Here is a 21651-nt window from a genome sequence, read left to right as displayed (position 1 = left end):
AGGAAGACATCTCCTTTGTCCTAGAATGAAAGGCTTCATTCACTCCAACACTGAACTGATTCCACAACATATGGACTCACTTTCAAGGACTCCTCAACTCATGCTCTCAATATTTATACTTTGTGTATTTGCACAGTGTTGTCTTCTGCACATTGGTTGCATGTCCCTCTTTATTGTGTGCAGTTATCTGTATTCATTAATTCTATTATCTGTATTTACTATGCAAGGAAGTGAATCCCAGGGTAGTATATAGTGACATATTTATTATGATAATAAATTTATTTTGCACTAATGGAATTACAACTATGGAGAAATAGTCAAGCAAAATAAGTGGACTAGATGTAATAAAAAATCAAACATAATTTTCTTCAAAAAAAGTCCAGAACGATTTGTTCCACTTGAGTACTGTGGTGCTGAAATAGTTGATGATATTGCTGGTTAAGGCATATTTTATCTAAGCAGTTCTACTATGTGCATTACAGACCTGTGTAATTATGTTTTGACAAATAAATCTGGGACAAACTGTCATCCAAAAAGTATTACCTTCTGGAGTTGCTGTAAGCCCTCCTCTGTTTTAATACACGATTGTTCAACATTATAATCAATTCGATCCAAGATGGTCCCCTAAAAACAAGCACAGAGATATTGAGATGACTACCAAATTAATGGAAATTCTGCCATCAGGCTCAAGATTTTCTGCGCTCTGTCAGAGGTCTATGCAAACAGTGCAACACACTAACCAACAGGAAATGTAGTGCAGTTGTTCTAAAACACCAGTAACTTCAAACAGTGGCATGTTTCAGAAAAGAATTAATGGAACTAAAACAATGTGGGAGAATAATTCCCTACAGATTGGGGATTACAGCAGCATTGTGTTGCCACTGCCATTCTGCACGACTCCTATAATTGGCCTTCCTGACATCAGAGCTCGCTGCTTATTTTAAGGAGTAATCCTGGCATCCGCTCAGTCCACAGCTTTTGGAGAATCAGTGGTGTATGAAAAGATTTGCAGGTGTGATGTAAAAGGATGACTATGACTCTTCCAGCTGATCAATTGCAAACTAAGCTTTTTAAAAATGTTAACATAGAATAGTAGAAGTGTACATACACTTCGACCCATGCTTTCTTTTCTTTCTTTTTAAATCTTTTTATTAATTTTTAAACAAACATAAATGAAACATGAATACAAAGTGTTTGAGAGTACATAATTGATAGTTTAAGTAGACATTCAAATATATAATAATCAATACATATAGCCTCCCAAACTCATAGTATTTATGAGCAAAAGGAACAAAAAGAAAAAAAAAGCCCAAAAAAAAAGAAGAAAAAAAAACACTAACCAACATGGGCCATTGCCCAGATATATACAGTGGTGCCAATAACTCCGAACCTCCATCCAAATAATTAAGGATAATAAAAGTGAAGTTTAGGAAAAGACAATTTAACTCATATGAAAATGTTGAATAAATGGTCTCCAAGTTTCTTCAAATTTAACTGAAGGATCAAAAACAATGCTTCTAATTTTTTCTAAGCTCAAACAAGAGATAGTTTGAGAAACCCATTGAAATATAGTTGGAGGATTAATTTCTTTCCAATTCAATAAAATAGATCTTCTAGCCATTAATGTAACAAATGCAATCATTCGTCGAGATGGAGGATAAACGACTATTATCCACCATTGGTAAACCAAAAATTGTAGTAAAAGGATGCGGTTGGAAATTGATATTCAGAACTCTTGAAATAATACTGAAAATATCTTTCCAGTAATTTTGTAAACAAGGGCAAGACCAAAACACATGGATCAATGAGGCAACATCAGAATGACATCTGTCACAGGTTGGATTAACATGAGAATAAAATCGAGCAAGTTTATCCTTAGACATATGAGCTCTATGTACAACCTTAAATTGTATTAGGGCATGTTTAGCACAAATAGAGGACGAATTGACTAATAGTAAAATTTTCTCCCACTGCTCAGTGGATATAAGACAATGAAGTTCTTCTTCCCATTCCTTCTTAATTTTTTCTGATACATCTGGCTGTATTTTCATGATCATATTATAAATGACAGCTACTAAACCCTTTTGACAAGGATTCAGAGCTAAAATTCTTTCCATAGTGTCCAATGGACATAGTTTTGGAAAAGACTAACTCATTATACAAAAAAATTCTAACTTGCAAATATCTAAAAAATGGGTTTTAGGTAAATTATATTTATTAGATAGCTGTTCAAAGGACATAACGCTATCATCCAAAAACAAATCACGAAAACATGTTATACCTTTTGTTTTCCATAAAAGAAAAGCTTGATCCATAAAAGAGGGCCAAAAGAAATAGTTAGATATTATAGGGCATGATAAAATAAACTTATTCTAACCAAAAAATTTACGAAATTGAAACCAAATTCGCAATGTGTATTTGACTATAGGATTAGTTATTTGTTTATTCAATTTAGATAAAGAAAAAGGACATGAAAATCCTAAGATTGAAAACAATGAAAAGTCTTGTACAGATTTACATTCCAAATTTACCCATTGTGGACAAGCAGCTGTAGTCAATTCTTGTGTCCAAAATATTAAATATCATATATTAACTGCTCAATAGTAAAATCTCAAGTTTGGCAAAGCCAAACCACCCTCCTTCTTAGGCTTCGCTAAATATTTTTTGCCTAGTCTAGGATTTTTATTCTGCCATAGATAAGAAGATATTTTGGAGTCAATAATATCAAAAAAAGATTTAGGAATAAAAATTGGTAATGCTTGAAATAAATATAAGAATTTGGGTAATACCATCATCTTAATAGCATTAATTCTACCAACCAATGACAAAGATAGTGGAGACCACCTGATAGCAAGTTGCTTAATTTGGTCAATTAAGGGTAAAAAGTTAGCTTTAAATAAATCTTTGTTTTTTAGTAATTTTAATACCTAAATAAGTAAGATAATCTGTAACAACTTTAAATGGTAAATGTTTATAAATTAGAACTTGCATATTTAATAGAAATAATTCGCTCTTGTTAAAATTCAATTTATAACCAGAGAAGTTACTAAACTGAGCAAGCAAGGATAAAATAGCAGGAATAGATCTTTCAGGGTCAGATATGTATAGTAACAAATCATCAGCATATAATTACTTATACGTCCCCTCCCCACGAGTAATACCCAAAATATTAGGTGATTCACGAATGGCTATAGCCAAAGGTTCTAAAGCAATGTCAAATAGTAAAGGACTTAAAGGACAATCTTGCCTTGTACCACGGAATAACTGAAAAAAAGGAGATCTTTGATTATTGGTAAAAATCGAAGCCAAGGGTTTATAGTATATTAATTTAATCCATGATATAAATTTTGAACTAAAATTAAAATGCTGCATCGTATTAAATAAATATGGCCATTCAACTCTATCAAATGCTTTTTCAGCATCTAAAGAAATGACACATTCTGGTATTTTGGGTGAAGGAGTATAAATAATATTAATTAATTTTCGACCCATGATGCTGTGCCAACCTTTTAATCTATTCCACATTGCCCTTCACTTTCCTTTTATTGATGTGCCTATCTGAGAGTGTGGTAAAGAGGCCTCTATCACCACCCCAGTAACATGTTCCACACACTTGCCACTCTGTAAAATAAAGATTACCTCTGACATACCTTTCCCCAATCACTTTAAAATTAAGTCCTCTTGTATTAGGCATTGTGGCCCCAGGAAAAAGGCACTCTATGCTTCTTATATACCTCTATCTAGTCATCCTCCTTTCCTTCAAAGAGAAAAGCCTTAGCTCAGTAAACCTTGTCGCATAAGACTTGCTCTCTAATCTGGACAGCATTCTGGTAGCACACACAAATTGCTGGAGGAACTCAGCAGGTCAGGCAGCATCTATAGAGGGGAATAAATAGTTGATGTTTCAGACCGAGACCCTTCATCAGGACTGGAAAGGAAGTTGGAAGAAGCCAGAATAATCCTGATAAATCTCCTCTGCACCCTCTCTAAAGCTTCTGCGTTCTTCCAACAATGAGGTGACCAGAACTAAACAAATTGATCTTCCAAATTACTCACCTGCTCCACTATCATGGTCGCCAGCTCCCTAAAAATTTCATTCAAGTCTGAGATTGACTGCACGATTTGTCGAATCTCCTTCTCTCGTTCTTCGACCATCAGAGCATTCTCTTCCACCAGAAGTAACTGATCATTTGTAAAACCCTGTCAGAATAACTGAGTATGAATAAAAGGCCAACATATGAAACTCAACTTAAAGCACAGGGAAGGGCACTTTATTAAAAACATTAAGACTCCACAATATTTCAAACATCAAGACTACCTTTCAAATCACACAATAGTAATGTACAAGTGCTTGGGAGATAGTAATGGTACGTATGAAGGCACAGCTTCCATTAACACCCACGGTCAAACACACACTGAAAATTTATCCCAACATCAGAACTTTTAGCCAAAGTTTAGCCTGCATAACTGAGCATTCAAATTAATCCTAAAATTCACAGTATCTAATCCGACAAAAGCATGATATTTGAGAAGGAGAAACTAAAGTCAGATGTATCAGTATTACAGTGGAGTAAAGGGAATTACAGAGGCACAAGAGAGAAGTTAGCCAGAATTGATTGGAAAAGAACACCGGCAAGGATGACAGCAGAGTAACAATGGCTAGAATTTCTGAAAGCAATTTAGAAAGCTCAAGATATATACAACCCAAAGAGGAAGAAATATTCTAAAGATAGGATGACACAACCATTGATAACAAGAGAAGTCAAAGCCAACATAAAAACCAAACAGAGGGCATATTATAGAGCAAAAATTAGTGAGTATTTAGAGGATTGGGAAGCTTTTAGATACCAACAGAAGGCAACTAGAAAAGTCATTAAGAAGGTGGAATATGGAAGTAAGCTAGCTGACAGTATTAAGGAAGATACCAAGTTTCTTCAGATACGTAAAACGTAAAAGAGAGGCAAGAGAAGATATCAGATCGCTGGAAAACAATGCTGGAGATGTAGTAATGGGGACAAGGAAATAGCTGATGAACTGAATAAGTATTTTGCATCAGTCTTCACTGTGTAAGACACTAGCCGTATGGTGTAAGTTCCAGGTGTCAGGGGCATGAAGTATATGAAGTTACAATAACTAAAGAGTAAGTTACTGGAAACTGAAAGGTCTGAAGGTAGGTAAATTACCTAGATTAAATGGGCTACATCCCAGAGTTCTGAAAGAGGTGGCTGAAGAGATTGCGGAGACATTAGTAATGGTCTTTCAAGAATCACTAGATTCTCGAATGATTCTGGAAGAATGGAAAATTGCAAATGTCACTCCAGTCTTCAAGAAGGGACACAGCAGAAGAAAGGAAGTTAAAGGCCAGTTAGTCTGGCCTCAGTGGTTGGGAAGATGTAGAAGTCCATTGTTAAGGATCTGGTTTCGGGGTACTTGGAAGCACTTAATAAAATAGGCTCCATAGTCAGCATAGTCTCCTCAAGGGAAAATCCTGCATGGCAAATTTTTTGAAAGCCTTTGAAGAAATAACAAGCAGGATAGGCAAAGGAGAATCAGTTGATGTTGTATACATGGATTTTCAGAAGGTCTTTGACAAGTTCCCACACATGAGACTGCTTAACAAGCTACAAGCCCATGGCTTTACCAGAAAGATTCTAGCATGGATAAAGCAGTGACCAATTGGCAGGAGGCAAAGAGTGGGAATAAAGGGAGACTTTTCTGGTCGACTTCCAGTATTCTAGTGGTGTTCCACTCAAGTCTGTGGTGGGATCAATTCTTTTTCCATTATATGTCAATGTTTGAATGATGGAATTGATGGGTTTGTTGCAAAGTTTGCAGATGATACAAACACAGGTAGAGGGGCAGGTAGTTTTGAGGAAATAAGGAGGGTACAGAAGGACTTAAACAGATTAAGAGAATGGACAAAGAAGTGGCAGACGGAATACAGTAAGGGATTTAGGAGTCCTTGTGCAGGATTCTCTAATCTGCAGTTGAGTCGGTGGTGAAGAAGGCAAGTGCAATGTTAGCATTCATTTCAAGAGAACTACAATATAAAAGCAAGGATGTAATGTTGAGACTTTATAAAGCACTGGTGAGGCCTCACTTGCAGTATTGAGGGCAGTTTTGGGCCCCTCATCTTAGAAACGATATCCTGAAACTGGAGAGGGTTAAAGGAGGTTCACGAAAATGTTTCCAGGATAAAACAGCTTGTCATAGGAAGAATGTTTGATGGCTCTGGGACTGTATTCACTGAAATTTAGAAGAATTAAGGGTAACCTCATTGAAACCTATTGAATGGTGAAAGGCCTTAACAGAGTACATGTGGAGTGGATGTTTCCTATTGTGGGTGTGTCTAAAACCTGAGGACAAAGCCTCAAAATAGAGAGGAGTCCTTTTTGAATGGAGATAAGGACGAATTTCTTTAGTTAGAGAGTGGTGAACCTATGGAATTTGTTGCCACAGGCAGTTGTGGAGGTCAAGTCTTTACATATATCTAAGGAAGAGGTTGATAGATTCTGGATTGATCAGGGCATTAAGGGATACAGGGGTGGGGGAGGGAGGCATGAGACTGGGGCTTAGAGGGAAAATGGATCATGATAAATAGTGGAGCAGACTCAATGGGCCAAATGGCCTAATTCTGTTCCTATATCTTATGGTCTGATGCAAATTTCTGAAAGCCAGTTTGAGCATATTTCCCCTTGATCTAATATGCTGTACCAGAACCTTTATATTGATGACTCAATAGTTTTATTGTATACCTGGCAGATAATCTAAACACAAAGAACATTACATGCTCTGCCTAAATGACCACAACTATATCAGCCACATCAACCAGTAAATTATTTTGCTGCCACCTCAACTCTCTGCTTTTGGATCCTGATGTGTAAGCCAGGTGTAAACCAAAAGAAAGTTGCTCGAAGTTTGCTAAAACCTGCTCCCACAATGACTAGAACTTTACTGCATATTGCAAGGAGCCAGGCCAACAGATTTACTATGAGATTAAAGTAGATCATGCAAACCAGCAAATCAAAAACAAAATATTGCAGGGCTCATCTCACACAATATATAAACATCTGTTAACCACTATAAAGGCTCTACCATTACATAGACTCCCGTTATGCAGCTCTTTGACATGGGGCTCTTATTTTAAAAGAGTGGTATAAACTACATTACCTTCTATGTCAAAGATCAAGGTCAATTCCCATTTCAGAAACTTGAATACTAAGCTCTGACCAACATGTTCATTACTGACAGAGTACTATATTCTCAAAGTGGCCATCTTTCAAGTAAGATTGTTAGGCTACTTTTTCTTTAAATGAGCATTTGGAGTTCTGGCAAGGTTTTCCTCACTTAGCATAGTCTGGATTTTATTCACCTGCTGCATGTCGATTTTCCATGTTTAAATTGGATTTACATCAGACAACAAAGTAATTGACTGCCTGCAAATGAGATTGCTCTGAGAGCTTGCCCGGACACAATGGGCCACTTCCTCAAGGATAGCAATTCACCTTTCCCCAAGGTCAATACGAACCAGTTAACTTTCAAAGACATAAATTTCTGGTTTACTTATTCTGATGAAGCTTTTTATACCCACAGATGTTTCTTCAAACTGAATTCTCAACCAGCATTGGTGGGAATTTACAAACATGAGAACATCTGTAGATGTTGTAAATTCAAGGCAACACACACACAAAATGCTGGATATCATCTAAGGAAAGGAGTAAACAGTCAACATTTCAGGCTGAGACCCTTCATCAGTCCTGCCGACTCTTTCCATAGATGCAGCATTTTGGTGGGATTTTAGCATGCATTCTCTGGATGACTAGTCCATAGGCCCACCTTGTCATATAGACTGTCATCTTCAGCATCATCCATTAGTGGCACCGAAGTTTCAAAGAAATGTTTGGACCTTTCTTCTCGATTCTTCAAACCTATGACATAAAACAAAACTCCTGTTACTGGAAGGAAGCAAGCCGGAAAACAACACATAAAATAAGGAATTTTAAAAATGGTTGATAAGTCAAATGACATCTGTGGAGGCGGAAATGTTAACACTTCAGGTCAATGAGTTTCATTGTTTCCCAGTCCCCAACCTGCTGACTTTTCCTACCATTTACGTCATATTAACTAACACCAAGGGTTATTTTACTGTCTTGAAATCCATTTGCTGATTCAACACAGGATCATATTTGAGGCAAAGATTTACAAAAAGCACTTCAAACTTCCCTGGTATTCTTCTCCAATTATCCCCAGATCCACCAAACAAGTTTGATCTTTCAGAGACACCAGTGACACCGCTATGCAATCCCTCACCCACTCTGATGTGCACAACTGAGCAATAAATGTCAGCAAATAATTCTACAAAGACTGCATCACAGTCAAACCTATTTTGTTGTTTGCCCACTAGATACGCATTCTACAGAATGCAGTGGATAATCTTGGATATTTCCTACTCACCCCACCCAAGACCAGGACACTAAGAAACCACAAGATTTCACCATAAAGGTAAAACTTCAAACTTGCATCATATCAGTTGTGAATACCAAGTAAAACAAAGTAATAATTCTGGGTTTCGAAGCAATGGGTACAATGTGGACCTGGCACGCACTGTGCACATTGTTCCTAAAGATTTCATTCAAAATATCCAAATTCACATGAATATTTCCTGGATTTGAAAACTGAAGTATAAAAGTATCAAAACAAAAGCTAAATGGAACATTTATAAGAGGGATGAAGTCAAAAAAAAAATCAAAAACCTGCTAATGCTGGAAATCTGAAATAAAAACAGGAAACGTTGAAAGCACTCAGCAGGTCAGTCAGGAAAGAGAAACAGAGTTGAGATCCTTCATCAGAACAGACCGACAATGGGTCCTCAACTTGGAAGCACTTACTCAGTTTCTCCTTTCACAGACACTGCCTGATTTGCTGAGCATTTCCAGCAATTCATGTTTCTATTAGTTGGAGTAATACATTTGTTTCAGGGCAACAGTCTTTAGTACCCTTGGACAAACTTGCCAGAAAGATAGGGCTACACAGAACCTCAGTGAAGAGGTCTGATCTGTAGAACTTGCAATGCCTCCTGGCAGATATTTAATGGATCTGTAAAATTATGACAGGTTTTGATATGGTAACCGAAGAGAAAACTGGCAAGAAATCGGCAGGTGGGGATTAAAAATATAAAATAATTAGCAAAAGCCAAATGAGAGCTTTCTATAGTAACTTGTGTAAAGGTAAGATTATAATAACTCAGAAATAATCTCAACTATCAGCAACAAAGACATTTTACAGATAATGAGAAAGGTGCAGGACAAACTAAATAACACTTTCAAAGAGCTGATCCAGTCACAATGGAGTAAATAACCTCCCTTTGTGCTTTAGGATTCAATTGCCTACAATTTCAGTAGTGATAAATACTATACAGTAGCAGCAGCCCACCACCACTACCTGCTGCCACTGATCAATGAGTTTAGTTGTACTAATCAAACATGAATTTCCATGCGTATGCCAATATGCTTTATACAAGAGCAACTGACAAACCAAATCAGAAAAAGAGCTTCCCAGAGCATTGTGTCTGCTTGCCAACAGTTAAGCTAACACATTTAACCTCAGCTAATTTTTACACTTGGCCCTGCTTCCAAATCCAAGAGATAGTACAAGTATATACAATCCTTTCCACTGTCGTAGAAAACATTGATCATATCACACTCCTACGCACTGGGAGGCCAATCAGTTATGTAAGTGCGTTTTAGATCAAAGCATTTCCCCTCTCCTTGAATGCTTACGTTTCAAGTAAGAAGACTGGGCATGTCGAAAGTTAGTTGACAGATCCTGAAGAGCTTGTGCAAGAGAAGAAATTACATTTCGAAGAACCCGCTCCTCCTGCTCTGTGCAGCTTCGCCCTTTGCTCTGCAGATTCTGCACTGAGCGCTGACATCTGTGGAACATCTAGAGAAGAGAGAATTGCAGAAAGGCAAGGGCATCCAATCTTCCATCCAAAACCAATAACACACCATGAGTCATTAAAAAAAAATGTATGGACACACAGCTATGGCTCTACTTAACCCTTGGCTTAATTATTGAAGTGTCTGCACCACATTCTATCATCTCTTTTACTCTCAATTTTTATAGGGATGATGTCTCATAAAAGTTTGAAGAGATGCAAAATGAAAAATCTCTAAAAGAAAATCATAAAAGCAGGCTTTACTTTTTTTTTGCACTTTTTTAAGTTAGTGTAATGTCACAGTTGTCTCACTTGCAGAAACCCAGGTTCAATCCTGATTGTGTTCTCCTCCAGGTACTCTAGTTTCCTCCCACATCTCCACAGCATGTGGAATGGTAGGTTAATTCACCATTGTAAATCGCTGTAGTGTTGGAATCAGTGGGGTGGAGTTGATGGGTACATGGAGTAAGTAATGTAGGCCTGATACAGATGGCTGCTCGAATGTCAGCTTGAGCTTAGTAAGCTAAAGAGTCAGTTTCCACGTTTGTCCTGTATTAGTGCAGATTTGCAGCCTTGGTGTTTTAAATTTAGATACACAGCACAGTAACAGGCCCATCCAGCCCAACAAGCCCATGCCACCCAATTACATCCACGTGATCAATTAACCATGTCCCGGAGGAAAGCCACAGGGTCACAGAGAAAATGTTTAAAACTACTTCATAACAGCAGGAATTGAACCCGGGTGGCAGGTGTTGGTATAATTGTAACTCGCAAACCTTCCCGCAAGGATATTGGTCCCTTTCCAGTGCAGGTGCAAACCATCCCTTCTGTAAAGGTCTCATGTTCCCTGAGAGCCCAATGATCCAAAAGTCTGAAGCCCCTTCCTCCTGCACCATCTCTTCAGCCATGTGTTAAATTGTATGATCTTCCTATTTCTGGCCTCACTAGCACATGGAGCAGGTAGTGATCCTGCGATCACAACCCTAGAGGGCCTGTTCTTTAACTGAGCACCTAACTCTCCGCATTCACTTTGCAGAACCTCATCACCCTTCCTATCTATGTCACTGGTATTAAGATGGACTATGTCCTCTGGCTGCTCACCCTCCCACTTAAGAATGCTGTGGACTCTATGCGAGATGTCCCAGACCCTGAAATCCGGGAGGCAATATACCATCTGGGAATCTCATTCTCATGCACAGAATCTCCCATTTGTACCCCTAACCAATGAATCCCCTACCACTACAGTGTGCCTCTTCTCTCCCTTCCCTTCTGAGCCGCAGAGCAAGAATAAGTGACAGAGATCTGACTGCCGTGGCTTTCCTGCACTAGGTCACCACCACCACCAAACAGTATTCAAAGCAGTATACCTGTTGTTGAGAAGAATGGTGACACGGGTACTCTGCACTATCGCCTTTCCTCCTCCTTACAGTCACACAGTAACTTGTATCCTGCGCCTTGGATACTGGTACCTCCCCATATGCTCTGTCGATCAACCCCTCAGCCTCCCGCATCATTTGGCATTCATCCATCTCTAGCTCCACCTCCTTAACACAGCCTGAAAGGAGCTGCAGCAGGATATACTTCTTGTAAGTGGAGTCATCAGGGACACTGGAGGTTTCCCTGCTGTCCCACATCCGGCAAGAGGATCATTCCACTATCCTGCCCAAAATCCCCACTGTACAAAGAAAGAAAGAAAGAAAAGATCTAGCCACAACCTCCATCTCTTCATCAAAGTTTCTATTTGCAGATATTTGCAGCAGTAGTACAAAGATACAGAGCACTGCAAATGACAAAAGCTATACTTGCAAGCCAGATATCACAGCTCATGCACATATTAGCAACAATATTGACTTGCATGGCATATTAAGTCTGACTTAAAAAAAGTCAGCTAAGGAACACTTTACAGGTCAAACAGCTTACAAAGTTCTACAATGGCTTTCCAAGTGAGTGTCACATTATTCTCCCTTTTCTCACCTAAGCACCTCCCCTCTATTGCTGCTCCCTCAGCATTCCCTACCTGAGTTATTTCCTGGGTAGTGATTTCTATTGCGTGCTCCTCCGCAGTGCTGTCATCCAACGTAGGTCGGTTCAGGTACTTGTCATGTAAGCTGGCGAGCTCCTTCATCTTCTGCTTTATTCTGGTGATGTCAAATTGAATCTAAAGGGGTGGGGAAGAGAGGTAAATTAAACATGTTAAATGTCATCACACAGCTACTCTCTGCCAGTCTCCTTGACAGACCCCTCCATTAATGAATGTTCTGACAGGTACCTCCTGAATTAGATTTCCACTCTTCAGACAAACTGAAACACAGAGCAAAGAACATCTTATAGGGACAAGGAAGAACATTGTTCATAACCCTTTGCATCCCATCCGTGGCTGTGGTCCACACCATTCTCTAATGAATTACCTCCACTGTCCATTTGCAAAGGATTTTTCATGCATAATTCTTTCCTATCCAGCAGAAGCTAAAGATTGTTTTCACATTTCTACATATCTGGGATCCCTAATTTCTTTCACTGCCCACCTGCAAACAATATCTCCATAATTCAAAAACCTACTAGATTCAATCAGTAGCTAGAGAATACACACAAAATGTTGGAGGAACCCAACAGGTCAGGCAGAATCTATGGAAAGGAATAAACAGTCGACGTTTCAGGCTGACACCCATCATCAGAACTGGAAAGGAAATGGCACAAGCCAGAATAATAAATTGGAGGGAGGGGAAGTTGTACAAGCAGGCAAACGATAGGTGAGACCAGGTGAAGGGAAAGCTGGGTGGTTGAGGGGGACACTGAGTGAGGGGAGGGGAAAAGAGGGAAAGAAATGTGAAGTTGGGAGGTGAAAAGTGGAAAAGGTAAAGGGCTGAGAAGAAATCTGGTAGCATTCTCCTTACTCAACAACTGAATGATCAGAGGGAATTTCCCATTCATTGAACACAACAAATAGAGTGCTCAGTCTCCTCATGGCTTGATACATAGCAGGGCGAATCTCATCATGGCCTGACATGTACCAAAGGAAGTCTCCTCATGGCCTGACACATGTACCAGAAGGAGACTCCCCATTCCCTGTCACAGTAGTGGAGTGGTTAGCGCAACACTATTACAGCTCAGGGCATCAGACTTCGGAATTCAATTCCCGAGTGTTTTGTTCTGTACATTCTTCTTGTGTGCACATGAGTTTCCACTGGGTGCTCCGGTTTCCTCACACCATCCAAAGACGTACCGGTTAGTAAGTTAATTGGTCATTGTAAATTTTCCTGTGATTAGGCTAGTGTTAAATAGGTGGGTTGCTGGGTGGCACAGCTCATTGAGACAGAAGGGCCTGTTCTGCACTCTCATTCTAAATAAATAAAATATCGATTACATTAATTTTTCCCGCTTCCTAAAATATGCACTGATTAAGTCTCCCCATTCACTGATGTACACTTTCACCTTCTGATACACCAGGGAGTCTCCGTATTCTCCAACAGTGACTCATCCTATTATAGCCTGATCAAAGACTCCCACTTCCCAAAGAGAACTCTCCCTTGAATGATTATAGCAAGCACAATCTCTTCCACCCTCTCATATGCCTGTTTTTGGAAAGCCTTCTCATTCCGTCAGAAGACAACGTATGAGATCGGTTGATTTGCACCTCCTTTTCTCTCTCTTACTTCTCCCACCAGTCTCTCACACCAAGTAGCAAACGAGGACTTTGAACATTCACGAACTAGCACTTGACAATTTTCCCAGTAAAGTGTAAGCTGTGTCAGCCAGAGATAACTCATCACTTACTTGTTCCGCTCCATCCACCCATTTAGGAGGCAGTCTCTTACTGACACCAATGGCAGCTTCTGGATCCAAGCTGATTCCGGACACCAAGGCCATGCGATCATTGGCAATCTGTTAGCAAGGCAAACACACAGTTAGTGCCCTCTTACCATGTGTCAGACAAATACCAGTGCTTTCTAGCTGCATATCCCTTTCAGTGTGATTGATCCTAAGGAATTCTTACTATTAATGTGGTTTTATATTACTTCAATCAGATCCATCACTTAACTGGGTTAGTAGTGCTTGTGCACAGAAAGCTCCAAATTACACAATATGGCTTTCAGCACATTATAACACTTCAAAGCTTTGTGCATTAACACAGTACCAGCCATTGACAGTGAAAAAAAATAGCAAATGTCAAGAACAATGCAAATTATGGGTGGTAGGGCTCAGAAACAGTTCAGACTTCAAAGGTTGGATATACTCTGTACCAACATTCCTACTATGGCCATTTCCAAAGGAAAACTGAATGACTTGTTTGAGACAATTTCATCACAGTTTATTAAATGGACACAGTAATTTTGTTTATGACCAAGTCAAAGTTTATGACATTACACCATGGAGAAAAGCTGAGAGCTTTCAGAATGTAACCATATTTTAATTCAACGGTCCCAAAAAGTCTGGGATTAACTAACCCTCATCTCAACCCTCATCTCCAAACTTTTCAATTTTATCAACCCTCTCAGCAGAAATGATGCTACATTGTGACCCCTAGAATCTCTGAGGCTATGCTTTCTATTTTCCAAACCACTACAGACAGAATGTGGTATCTGATTCACTGGAAGAGTCACAATCTTTGGCCCAAGCACCTTCATCTTCCAATAATCCATAATATTCAATTAATCCCAGTTTAAAATCCATTTATGTGAAGATGTTTTTATTACAAGAATTTTAGACCCTAATGAATATTTGCAGCTTCTTTGATTGCAGTGTATAAATCAATTTAGATTCACTCATCCTTTTTAGATTCTTTCTAAACTGGAGGAACTGTCTTTTTTCCCTTAATACCCAACTGCTCTTAATGTCTCAGTCCATTTCTATATTCCATCCAACATCTAATGGACTGTCTTCAAAGCAAGGTAAGTAGAAGGAAATCCAAAACTCACAGGAATGCAAGACGCCAAATCATGAAGCGATCTCTAGAAACTGACTTCCGGTTAGTCAGTGAAATATCCCCACATTCTCAGATAGTGTGAAGACTCTGCTATTACCCTGTAGGATCCATTTTCCCTCAACTAATTTCATCCCATTTCCAGTTAATTTGCTCAAGCATTATTCCATATACAGGGGACAAAAAGAAAAGACTTAAAATAATTAGAAACTTTCTTATGCTCAAAACTCGGGCAACTATGTTCTATGAGGCTTCTTTAATGAAAGTATAATCTTCATACAAGCCCCTGTAACACAACTTAATCTTGGAAAGCAATGAAAGATGGATTTTCAGATATGTTTCACATAGCCTCCTCCTCTGCGGCAAGGAAATATGAATAAATAAGAATACACGGGGCAGGACCCTGGCAACAGAATTCTAATGAATGAATTACAAAAAAAAAGTCACAGTATCATTAAGGTATCAATCAGCCTATCTAGTATATGCTGGCTCTTATAAGAATGACACGATAGCACCCCAAATTACTTTCACTCTCAAGTGCCATACAATCCATGTTCAAAAATTCCAATTAATTCTGTTCATTCATTTTACTCAACATGGGCATAGCTGGCAAAGCCAAAATTTCTAAGGGCACTTGATAAGGTGATGGCAAGTCATCTGCTCGAAACACCATGATCCTTGGAAGGGTAGTGGTCTTCCCACGCCCTGGCTGCCTTCGTCCTTCTTTATATAAAGGCTATAAGCTTGAGGAAAGTATTCTTAATTAGTGGTTGCAATGTATTTCACAAATGGTACACCCTAAGCAATGATGTATCAGTAAAGGAAGGAAGGAAGGCAGTTTAGGTAGTGGATGGACCTTCAATCAAGGATAGTGCTTTGGGACTATATTATCTGAGCAAATCAATCATACTGCCACCTTCTGTGCCTTGGTGATGGGGAAGAAATTTGGAATGAGGAACTCACTGCCAATACAAACTTCTGAATTTTCTTGAGGACAAAGCATTTCATGGACTAGTCCAATCAAGTTTTTGGTCAATGGCAACCTCTAGAAAGTTGTCTGGGGGCACTTAGCATTGGCCCTACTTGGAACTAGTCATTTTCTGGCAGTTTTAAGGCACAAATATTAGTTGCCATTTATCGGCTGATGCTTGTACATTGTCTGTGCCTTGCTGCGTGTAGAGGTTCATTGGCCTAGAAACTGTGAATGGAATTTAATTCTGCACAATCAAAAGCACACATCCCCGCTTCTGACCTGATATCATAAGGAAAGTCATTAATGAAGCAGTTGAAGATGCTTGGGCCCGGAAATATATCCTCATTCTTTCATTGTTGCTAGGTCTAAATTTTAGAAGTCTATTATTGACATTCGCTATATTTTCACTTCCTGAATTATCACTGTCCACTACATGTTTTCTCGAGGAATGCAGGATTGTCAACTAGTCATTAGGAACCATTGAAGCAATATCCTGGGACCGGGGATGATTGATCAATGACCAAAACCACCTTCCACTGTCCAATGTATAGGTCCAGGATTGGTCATTAATGATGTCCATTGACTCTGGTTTTACTTGAATTCCCTGGTAATGCACTCAGTCAAACACTGCCTTGGTGTTAAGAGCTGTCACTCTCAACTCCCCTCTGACATTCAGCTTTTCAATCCATGCTTGGACCAAGACCGTGACAGTGAAACCAAAACTGGGCATTGGTAAGCAGCTTAAGGCAAGAGGTACAAGCAGAATTAGGCCATTTGGTCTTTATGACTGTATCATCATTTGATCATAACTGATTTATTTCCTCTCTCAATCCCAGTCTCTCGTCTTCTCCCCATGAACTTTGATGCCGTTACTAATCAAGAATGTATCAACCTTCGCTTTAACTATCCAATGACTTGGCTTCAACAGCCGTCAATGGCAATGAATTGCACAGATTCACACCTTCTGACTAAAAATAGTCGCCCTCATCTCTGTTCTAAAGGGAGATGCTTTTATTCTCACATCCTAGACTCTTCCACCTTGGAAACACACTCTCCATGTCTACACCATGATGGCCTTTCAAGACTAGGTAGGTTATTGATGAGAAAGTGCAATTTCATAGCACTGTTGACAATGCCTTCCATCATCTTAATGATGATTGAAAAGTAGACTTGCTGGCAATTAGGCTGATGGAATTAATCCTGCTTAGTATGAGCAATTTTCCAGATTGTCAGGTAGATGCCCATGCTGTAATTACACTGGAAATTGGCTAGAGGCACGGCTAGAACAGGAGTGCAGGTTTTCAGTACTAAATTAAAGATGTTCTCAATTACATGGTCTTTCCGGTCTCTAACACTCCGAGCGATTTCATGATATTATGTGGAGTGAATCAACTGACTGAGGACTGGCTTCTGTGGTGGTAGGGACCTCAGAAGGAAACAGATGGTTTACCCACTCAACACTGGTTGAACGTGGTTGTGAATGTTTTAGCCTAACCTTTTACGCTCACTGGTGGCCTCTATGATTATTGAGGGGGGTATTCCACCCCAGCCCCTTTTGTTTAGCTGTTCATGTATTCATTGCCATTCATAACTAGTGGAATTACTTCGTTCTGCAATGTAGTAAACATTCAAATATTCAATTCAGCTTCTAATTTTTACTATGTTTCTGCTCCCAACATGCCTTTTGCAGCTCTCACTGAAGTAAATGTAAAGTGTGAGAATATAGCTTATGGGCAGAGTATTCCACATCATAATCACAATGTAAATAAATTTACAATAGGCCTACAGCAGATACAATCTCACTGGCTCTCCATTCGGCCATGGACCACCTGGACAACAGCAGTACCCACGTCAGGCCACTGTTTATTGATTACAGCTCAGCGTTCAATGCTATCATACCCTTAGTACTAATCAACAAGCTCCAAAACCTGGGCGTCCATACCTCCTTCTGCAACTAGATTCTTGACTTCCTCATCGAGAGACCACAGTTAGTATGGATCAGAAATAACATCTCCTCCTCACTGACAGTCAACACTGGCACACCTCAATGGTGTGTGCTTAGCCCTCTGCTCTACACCCATGACTATGTGGCTAGGCACAGCTCAAATGCCATCTATAAATTTGCTAATGACACAGCTGTTAATGGGAGAATCTCAGATGGTGACAAGAATGCATCGGCTAACAGAATGGTGTCACAACAACATCTTGTACTCAATGTTATTAACACCAAGAAATCGATTGTGGACTTCAGGAGGTGGAAGTCAAGGGAACACACACCAGCAGTTATATGCCATTACGAGTGAGGAGATTCAGTACATCACCAATGACTCTAGCAAATTTATTTAGATGTACTGTGGAAAGCATTCTAACTGGTTGTACCACCGTCTGGTATGGAAGGGCAACTGCACAGGATAGAAAAAGTTGCGGAGGGTTACAAACTCAGCCAGTTTCATCGTGAGCATTAGCCTCCCCAGAATCAAGGACATCTTCAAGGGGCAATGCCTCAAAGGGTGCCATCTATCATTAAGGAATCCCATCACCAAAGGCATGCTCTCTTCTTATTATTACCTTCACAGAGGAGATACAGGAGCCTGAGGACACACATTCAACACATTTCATGACAAACTTGATTTTGATTCTAGTACCCATTTTCTGTACATTTTACCCAAAACTTTAACTCTGGGTCTAAAGGGTTAGTTTATGTTAACTCACTTTAACTAAACAATTCATGATATTGTGTCCCTTTACTGAACCTCTTCTTATCCTACTCTACTCTAAGGAGAACAACCTCAATTGTCAATTGTTGAACCAACCTGTGAAATTTCTGATCAGCTGAACCACTTATTGCAAGAGAAGATCATCAGGACAATTCTCAGGATTTTCAAACACAATAATGCAGATTGAGATATTGAGATTTCAACAGTAGAGGCATAGGAACAGATAAAAGGTCAAACAGAAGAATGAATTTTTATTATTTGGGTACACCATGGAAAATAAATAAAATCAGTCCTTGTTTATATGGCAAGAGCCGTTGGTGGCTGTATATAAATATTGTTAAAGGCCACTACTGATGAAGAAAGCTGAATTTTGAAACAAATTCAAACTCAGTGCCTGAAGGCAATTTAGGAATCCCTGTTAAATTAAATTTTCAACTCAAGATTACTCTGGACTCTTAGAATCAAATAGCTCACTCTGCAGTTTAAAAATGATAAATTTGACAGTACCTCATCCAACTCCTGCAGCGATTGGTAGCATCCATCAACCCAGCCAACCAGGAAGACCAGAGAACAGAGAACAGATACAGGTTGCCGAATTGGACAGCAAGAAAAAAAAAGTTAACATTAAATATTAGAACCCAGCACTCCCAATAGCAGTAGCTACTTTGTAACCAAGTCCAAAGCCAAAGTTCAGTCAGTTAACATTTTTTGGAGAAAACCAAAATTCCTCTGAACAATCCTGCAATGTTGCTTTCTGTCACAAAGCAAGGAGTGGAAAGAGAACTGTTAATGAGGTAAAATTAAGTAAACTATCTAACATAATGTAGGATCCTGGGGGAGGGGAGGGGTTGGATAACCACTGTACCAAACCAGCTGAATGTCTGCAGAATGAAAGCTGTGTTAATAATTTATGACTCATTAGATCCCTATCAGAAGCAGTCACTGTTCACAGGGATTAACATAGAACACAGAACAATACAGCACAGTCCAGGCCCTTTGGCCCACAATGTTGTGTCAACCCTTAAACCCTGCCTCCCACATAACCCCCCATCTTAAATTCCTCCATATACCTGTCTAGTAGTCTCTTAAATTTCACTAGTGTATCTGCCTCCACCACTGACTCAGGCAGTGCATTCCATGAACCAACCACTCTCTGAGTAAAAAATAATTTATGACTCATTAGCTCTTCGTGGGTCCCCATCACAAGCAGTCATTAACATTTCTAAAAATTCCACCATTGAGTTACTTTTGAAGTGTAGATTCTATACTATGCACAAATGCAACAACTATTTCGCAAATAGCAAGGTTCTGCAAAAGTCCAAGACAAATAACCGAGGAAACCTATTTTCTTATGTCACTGGTTGAAGGTGACATGTCAAGAATAAAACCATTTCTCCGTGGCTCTAATCAGCATCACAGTACAATGAATCAGGAACTCAGAATGCAACACTCCATCTGCAATTAAGTTTCAGCCCAGATTATGTAGTGAAGAACATTAGTAAATCTTCTGTGGTCTAAACATTAGAACATTAGCTCACCTTTACATAGAAGTAATACAAAGCTCAATCAACCACTAAACTGCTTCCGCACCTAGACAACTAACCCACAATCCATTACATCTGATAAATACTGAGAAGGTCCTTCTCTTAACAACTCTTCTTTAAAACACCAACTACATTTTCTCCCTCAGTAGGCATCCAAGCAACTGTTAGCAACTACCAATAGCCTATTGCCCCCCAAACTGAGCTCACCATAATCTGTCTATTACAGAGTTTGTCTACTTCCATCATGAACACAGCCAAGCTCCAACCTTCCCCCTGTTGCTTCTGAGATCTTCCATATGCCTCACTTTCCTCCTGATCTGACTATGTCACTTCTCCCCTGGGTTCGCTGCTCAAATCCTTCCATCATCATTTCAACACGTGCACAAACTGTAATGTTTCTGCCTGCAGGGGTCCCAAAACTAGAATCAAATACTTTAAAAGAACAATTAAATCATTCCAATAAAGGGGAAATGGTTCTACCCAGAATGTGATGAGACTGCAGGACATTCTAGAATGTGTGGCTGAGAAAACTAAACTAAATGCAATCAAATAGAAGGCTGGGCTGAACGAGCAAAATGAAAAAAGGCTGAAGGAAGACATGTGCAAGGGTAACAGAAGCAGAGGTGAAAGGTCTGAAAGTTCAATCATGCTCACAACTTGTAGCATGTGAAATCCCAGTTCCATGACCTTCTGAAGCCAACACTTCAAACTTCAGCGACTGTGCTTAACGTGCCTTCAAAATTGCTACTTTTCGTAATTACTTCACTCCTGACCAGAATCCTTACACTTATCTGACAGTGAAACTCCACACTTCTCCCTATATCTGGGCACTTTGATAGAAAAACAGATGACTGGCAGATGGCAAAGAGTGGGAATAAAGGGGGGCTTTTCTGGTTGGCACTGGGTCCACGACTTTTCACGGTATATGTTAATAACCTGGATGATGGAATTGAGGGCTTTGTGGATGTTACAGAGATAGCTGGGAAGGCAGGTTGCGTTGAGAATCAGGGAGCCTGCAATTAGAGTTGGATAGGTTGTGAGAATTGTGCAAAGAAGTGGCAGATGGGATACAGCATAGGGAAGTCTATGGTGATGCACTTGGGTAGAAGGAATAAAGGTGTAGATTATTTTCTAACTGGGGAGAAAATTCAGAAATAGGTGCAAAGGGCTGACTGGATAGTAAGGCAGGCAAATGCAATATTAGCAGTCATTTCAAGGGGAATAGAATATAAAAAAGGGTACAATGCTATGGCTTTATAAGGCATTGGTCAGACCATATTTAGAATGTTGCGAGCAGTTTTGGGCCCCATATCTAAAGAAGGACCTGCTGGTGTTGGATATTGTCCAGAGGAAGTTTACAAGTATTAATCTGGGAATAAAAGGGCTAACATATGAGAAACATTTGATGGCTCTGGGCCTGTACTCAAGAGTGTAGAAGGATAAGGAGGGACCTCATTGAAAATCCTACATAGAGTGGACATGGTAAGTTTCCAGTGGAGGGGAGTCTAAGACCAGAGGACAAAGCCTCAGAATTAAAGGACTTCCCTTTAAATCAGAGA

General features: G+C 39.5%; 1 protein-coding gene across 6 annotated transcripts in view; it reads right to left on the bottom strand.

The window, feature by feature from the left end:
* The window catches only part of stx16 (syntaxin 16), a 48639-nt gene that overhangs the window by 9693 nt on the left and 17295 nt on the right, over positions 1 to 21651 (bottom strand). For 5 of the 6 annotated variants that reach the window (XM_059980377.1, XM_059980378.1, XM_059980375.1 and 2 more), the window contains exons 2-7: positions 13712 to 13819; positions 11955 to 12095; positions 9780 to 9942; positions 7837 to 7928; positions 4057 to 4200; positions 544 to 624 (exon numbers count right to left, since the gene is read on the bottom strand). In XM_059980377.1, the coding sequence (XP_059836360.1) occupies positions 544 to 624; positions 4057 to 4200; positions 7837 to 7928; positions 9780 to 9942; positions 11955 to 12095; positions 13712 to 13819 (729 nt within the window). Of the gene's footprint in view, positions 1 to 543; positions 625 to 4056; positions 4201 to 7836; positions 7929 to 9779; positions 9943 to 11954; positions 12096 to 13711; positions 13820 to 19055; positions 19598 to 21651 lie in introns of those variants that run through there. The other variant, XM_059980380.1, reaches the window with a different exon arrangement.

Source organism: Hypanus sabinus, chromosome 9 (assembly GCF_030144855.1).
Source record: "Hypanus sabinus isolate sHypSab1 chromosome 9, sHypSab1.hap1, whole genome shotgun sequence".
Classification (NCBI taxonomy): Eukaryota; Metazoa; Chordata; class Chondrichthyes; order Myliobatiformes; family Dasyatidae; genus Hypanus; species Hypanus sabinus.
Note: the sequence above shows the minus strand (reverse complement) of the source record. Positions and strands in the feature narration are given on the sequence as shown.